At 45.5% G+C, this 6,139-nt stretch overlaps 2 protein-coding genes across 2 annotated transcripts in view; both read right to left on the bottom strand.

Moving 5' to 3' along the window:
- Positions 1-6: 6 nt before the first annotated feature.
- On the bottom strand, positions 7-5,377 carry LOC311372838 (protein HGH1 homolog; the record flags this gene model as incomplete). Its single annotated transcript, XM_084489787.1, has 8 exons — positions 5,044-5,377; positions 3,255-3,374; positions 2,767-2,905; positions 1,486-1,623; positions 1,001-1,155; positions 643-743; positions 308-406; positions 7-35 (listed from the first exon to the last, which is right to left on the bottom strand). Coding segments are annotated over exons 2-8 (759 nt in total), but the record flags the coding sequence as incomplete, so codon positions are not given.
- A 420-nt stretch (positions 5,378-5,797) lies between these two features.
- LOC311372839 (CMP-N-acetylneuraminate-beta-galactosamide-alpha-2,3-sialyltransferase 2-like) overlaps positions 5,798-6,139 on the bottom strand; it is a 6,790-nt gene continuing 6,448 nt past the window's right edge. The window contains exon 8 of the mRNA XM_084489788.1: positions 5,798-6,139. This exon is cut by the window's right edge and continues 1,162 nt beyond it. The gene's annotated coding sequence lies outside the window, so the exon portion shown is untranslated.

Raw genomic sequence — 6,139 nt, 5'->3', positions numbered from 1 at the left:
GTCATCAGGGAGGTACTGGAGGTCCACGGGAAGTCCTGAAACCACAGACAATGAAGACCGGCCCAGACCCAGAAGAAGTTTAAGACGGTTTCAGTGTGACCTAGTTTGAGAACAGAGGATATTCCTAGCGGAGGTAGATCTAGGAGGACTTAGATCTAGAGGAGGAGGTAGATATAGAGGAGGATCTAGAGGAGGTAGATATAGGAGGAAGAGGTAGATCTAGAGGAGGAAGTAGATCTAAAGGAGGAGGTAGATCTAGAGGAGGTAGATATAGGAGGAGGAGGTAGATCTAGAAGAGGAGGTGTACCTTCGTTCTCCTCCTCACTGAGTTCTTCTGGTCCGGCCAGTGGCAGCAGGAGGAATGGAAGCACGTCCACATCGTCACCCAGCAGCCAATCATGACACGCTGCACAGAATGACATCATCACTCCCCATCCAATCATGACACACTGCACAGAACGACATCATCACCTATGTATTGTTGTATGTGTATAGTGTGTATAATAGTGAGTATAATAGTGAGTTACTGTAGTGGAGGCAGCAGTTGTATTGTAGTATGTAGCGTGTATATTATGGTGTGTGTAGTATAATAGTGAGTGACTTAGAGTGTGTAGTGTAATAGTGAGTATAATAGTGAGTTACTGTGGTCGAGGCAGCAGTTGCGTATCGTTGCGATGACTCCTCCCCTCCTGGTGGCCGACTCCTTGTAGCTGAGAAATGGCAACAATCTCTTGATGACACACCTAGAGTGCGCGCGCGCACACACACACACACACACACACACACACACACACACACACACACACACACACACACACACACACACACACACACACACACACACACACACACACACACATCAATATAATATAATTATCACATTATTATTAAACATTGTTTTAGACCTGTGTGGGTCCATGATGGGTGTGTGCTTCATTACCACATCACTATCACATCATTATCACTATCATATCATTATCACAGCGTTAATACATCAGACCTGTGTGGGTCCAGCATGACGGCCCGGACGTCGGGGACCTGGCTGAGGTTGGACAGCAGGGGGCCCAGGTAGTGCAGTGATGCCATCTTGTTGAACCCTTCAGTACAGAACATGTCCACCAACTGGGCCACGCTCACTTCCTGCTGCAGCATCACCTGCAAAGGAAACAGGAAGTAGACTACTATTGACGCCAGAAACCCACCTAGAGGAGGGTTTGGGGGTACACCCACCTGGAGGAGAGTTTGGAGGTGACCCCCACCTAGTGGACAGTTTGGGGGTACAACCCCCTAGAGGAGGGTTTGGGGGTGACCCCCACCTAAAGGAGGATTTGGGGGTACACCCACCTAGAGGAGGATTTGGGGGTGACCCCCGCCTAGAGGAGGGTTTGGGGGTACACCCGCCTAGAGGAGGATTTGGGGGTACACCCACCTAGAGGACGGTTTTGGGGTACACCCACCTAGTGGAGGGTTTGGGGGTACACCCACCTTGGAGACAGTGTTGCAGGTGGGCTGGTGGCGGGTCAGGTTGGAGAGGATGGTGCAGATCTGGTCTGTGAACATGAACTGTGGATCCTGGAGGTTCTTCAACAGCCCTGGAAGAACATTGGCTCGATTCACCAACACCTGGAGACAGAGGGGGGGGGGGAGAGACGGGTGAAATAGAGACAGAGGGACCTTATAATTACTGAGTGTGTGTGTGTGTGTGTGTGTCACACACTACGGTGCACTACTGAGGGTGTCACCGTATTGTAGTGTCCAGACAAATCTGGTTACATAGTGCACTACTTATATCCACAATCCACCATACAAGTGTGCAACTGATTATTTCCTCACACTTATTTCCTCACTAGATACCATGATGCATAGCGGTTTTCGGTCAGCACAAAGGTTGATTAGGACTATGCTTTCTTTACACCGATTTCCCACAGCGCCAATGGAGTTCCAGTGAATACTCCAGATACATGTTCCCTAAATGGTGCGCAACATAGATGTGGTGTGGGGGAGCGTGGCTTAGCGTCAACCGGGGCATCAGACGCAGCTGGAGGAGATGAGCATGAGGACATACATATATCCTGACGTGGTGTTGTGCTCTCTCTCTGACAGTGAGGCATGGCCTTACTTGGCAGTCGGAGTTACAAGATGATTTGACCAAGAACCAAGCCTAGCTGATCCGGATCTGGGCGTGGCTTCTACAACAACACGTTTAAATGATCTACTACAAAATGTTTCCGCAATCGTGTGACGCAGACCGCGGAGTAGGACCATGCCTCACTGTCAGAGAGAGAGAACACCACCACGTCAGGATTTATGTCCTCTGTCCTCATCATGCTCTTCTCCACCAGCTGCGGCTGATTCCCTGTTGAGCCGCCGCCCCACTCCCCCGCCTGCAGCCGGCGCTAAGCCAGGCCGCCACACCACACACCACAGGAGTAAATAAGTGAACCACGCTTTCTCATAAACTCCCACAAAAAGCTCACAAAGAGAAAGCACTTCTACTGGGGAGAATGTAAATAACGCAGCAGCCCGGCGGTTTGTATCAGCACTTTCCCAAGAAAGAAACATTTCCCTAAGAGCCAATGAAAGAGGGGAAAAGTAAACAATGTTTGTGTGTATGCTCTCAATTATATACTAATAATATATCTACTTCTTAATCCAGAAAGAGATTCCTATACAAGTTTGTCAACACTAACTAGTATCTAACAGGAATTACTAAGGCTAACAGGAAGTGGCCTACAGGAAACAGGCAGAGAGGAAGTAGTTCATCACCTGGTGCAGCTTCTCGTCTGCAGAAGCGTTGATGAGGATGAGGTAGCAGTCCTTGGCGATGGCGTTGGAGGGGTCGGAGGTCAGGGAGGAGAGGGCCACCAGGAGGTCAGGGTTACTGAGCAAGTGGAGCAGGCCCTCCCTGATGAAGAGGAGGATTAGCTTCTTTAGCTTCTCAGACACTCGCAGCATAATAACACCATGGTTTGTGGTGCATTTCATACACAACATCGCTCATCATAGCGCTCATACACAACGCTGTTAGCTTAAAAAAAGTATCACAAAGTTGCCGTTGGTGATAACCATGGGGATATCACGCCCCTCCATAATGTCCTCTCCCACCTCCCCAACGGTAATTAGAGGAAAATTAAGGATTTCTGTTGTCCATCACTTTTTTTTTACAATATGTTCTTCTTTAGGCATGTACAATTCATAATTACAAACTACATGTGAGACACACACACTAACCCTCTGCACACACGCACACACACCTGTTTCCAGACAGGCCCAAGAAGTACTCGGTGGCATGACCTTTGACATCCGGACGTGTTTCCGGAGTCAGGAAGGAGAGCAGCTCGTCAATGTCCATTACCCACAATTCACTGCAACACCTGCTGAGGAACAACAATAAGTATTTAGTAGTGGTACTATTAGAGCTAGCTTGTATAGCCTTATATAATTGGTTTCATTTTGTGAAGGAAAGTCTAAATAAATCACCATAGTGTCACAGTGTGATTGGTGTACTGCTAGTTATAGGTGTTAAATAATGGCTATGTTTGGTGCATCTTTGGCCTGTCCTTTTGAGGGGTTGAAAACTGTTCAGCCCTACCTCCCCTGTCAGACCTGACTCTCCTTTACTATAATAATGGTTTCACTGGGCAGATCCCAGTATAACTAGTAGCCAAGTACAACCAGCATAAGTTTGTGGTTGTACTGGGCAGCTCTAAAAAATAAAAAAATAATTTCCAGACTATAACCACTAGATGCCACTATTATTAACAACTACAGACCAATATCAAATCTACCCTTCATAAGTAAAATCATTGAGAAAGTTGTCCTCCAGCAACTTAGTGACTTCCTGGCATCAACTGGTTGCTATGACACCTTCCAATCTGGATTTCGACCCCTTCACAGCACCGAGACCGCCCTTATTAAAGTTGTAAACGACATCCGACTCTGGCAAAATCTCAATACTAATGCTACTAGACCTCAGTGCTGCATTCGACACTGTAGACCATACAATACTTTTGGACAGATTAGAAAACTGGGTGGGGCTTTCAGGCACAGTCTTAAATTGGTTTAGGTCCTACCAACAAAATAGGAACTACTTTGTTTCCATTGGCGACTTTGTTTCAGAATCAACAAACATGACATGTGGAGTCCCACAAGGTTCGATCTTAGGACATGGGCTACATGCTCCCACTAGGGAAAATCATGCAAAATAACAATATTGACCATCATTGCTATGCTAATGACACGCAAATCTATGTATCGCTATCACCAAATGACTATCAGCCCATAGATCTGTTGTGCCAGTGCATTGAGCAAGTCAAAGACTGGATGTGCCGAAATTTCCTTCAACTAAATGAGGACAAAACCGAGATAATTGTATTTGGTGCTAAGGCTTAAGTAACCCAACACCTTCACTCTCTGTCCCTGAAAACCTCTATCAAAGCCAGAAATCTAGGGGTTATCATGGATTCAGATTTGCATTTCGACTGTCACATCAAATCTGTTACAAAATCTGCATATTATCACCTTAAAAACGTAACAAGACATAGAGGGCTCATGTCTACCGAATATTTACAAAAACTTGTACATGCTTTTATCACTAGCAAGCTTGATAACTGCAATAGTCTCCTTACAGGTCTCCCGAAAAAAAACTCTAAGGCAACTACAGCTTGTTTAGAATGCTGAACAAGCTGATGTCATGGGTTAGAGTCCTAGAATCTGGGTTAGAGTCCTAGAATCTGGGTTGGAGTCCCAGAGAAAGGACCAAGTTCCTTTAGGTCGGGTTAGAGTCCCGATGTGGGTGAGGACCAAGTTCCTTAAGGTCGGGTTGGAGTCCCGACGTGGGTAAGGACCAGCAATTTCTAAAATGCCTTTTTAACTTTGCCTTTATTTTCTATCTATTTTACTTTTTTTTAACTTTATTATTTTATTTTATTCCTACCTCAACAACCTTTTTTACTTTATTTTATTATTTTACAATGTTTATATGTGAAGCACTTTGAGTCTGCCTTGTGTATTAAAAGTGCTATATAAATAAAGTTGCCTTGCCTTGCCTAGATGACTGTGGTTATACTGGGCAGCTCCCAGTAGAGTCAGCAGCAGACTGTGGTTGTACTGGGCAGCTCCCAGTAGAGTCGGCAGCAGACTGTGGTGGTAATGGGCAGCTCCAATTAGAACCAGTGGCAAAGTGGTTGTTCTGGGCAGCTCCCATTAGAACCAGTAGCTGACTATAACGAGTAGATGACTGATGTAACCGTTACTGGGCGGACTGGGCTGAGTGCGAGTCATGGTGAGGCATTGTATTCCCAATTCAACAACTCCATATGAACAAATCAAAGAAACTCTAGACTTCGAATATGGCATAATATAATATATATATAGATATGGATATAGCTATAATATCTATCTATACACAGATATAGATAGTATGTCTTTATTTAAAGAGCGATTTTCTAGGGGACTCACCGCGTGTCTGTGACGCCGCACGTAAAGCAAAGGAGACTTCCGTGTTATGATTTGTGGCTCCGCCCCCTCACACTGAAGCTTCAAAATAAAGTGTCGCTAAGGATGAATAATTGTATTCGGATTTAATTTAGTGCTAGCCGGTTAAAACTGAAGTACAGTTGGTTACTTCACCGTGTTACATATTTAGTCATACATAGTAGGCTTAGTAGTATTGCAATGGATTTGGTTACTGCGATGTAGTTTTATGTATATAGCCTAATCACCTTTGCAAGCGGAAAACTTGAAGCTGAGCCTGATTGTATAATCATGTTTTATTAACCTTTTCTACAAAAACACAGTTCAGATCATGCTCTTGTATAAAATGGACACAGACCACAAATGTGCACACACACACACACACGCACGCACGCACGCACGCACGCACGCACGCACACACACACACACACACACACACACACACACACACACACACACACACACACACACACACACACACACACACACACACACACACACAAACAGAGGAGGTTTGGGCTATAGAGTGGTTTTAGGTTGGTGTTAGGGTATAGAGTGGTGTTGGGGTATAGAGTGGTGTTAGGGTGGTGTTGAGGTGTCCAGTGGTGTCAGGTATAGAGTGTGGTTAGGGTGGTGTTGAGGTATCTAGTGGTGTCGGGTGGTG

This window comes from Micromesistius poutassou (genome assembly GCF_964030765.1).
Source record: "Micromesistius poutassou genome assembly, contig: SCAFFOLD_5916, whole genome shotgun sequence".
Lineage (NCBI taxonomy): Eukaryota > Metazoa > Chordata > Actinopteri > Gadiformes > Gadidae > Micromesistius > Micromesistius poutassou.
The sequence above is the reverse complement of the archived record's forward strand: the minus strand, read 5'-3'. Positions and strand labels throughout refer to the sequence as shown.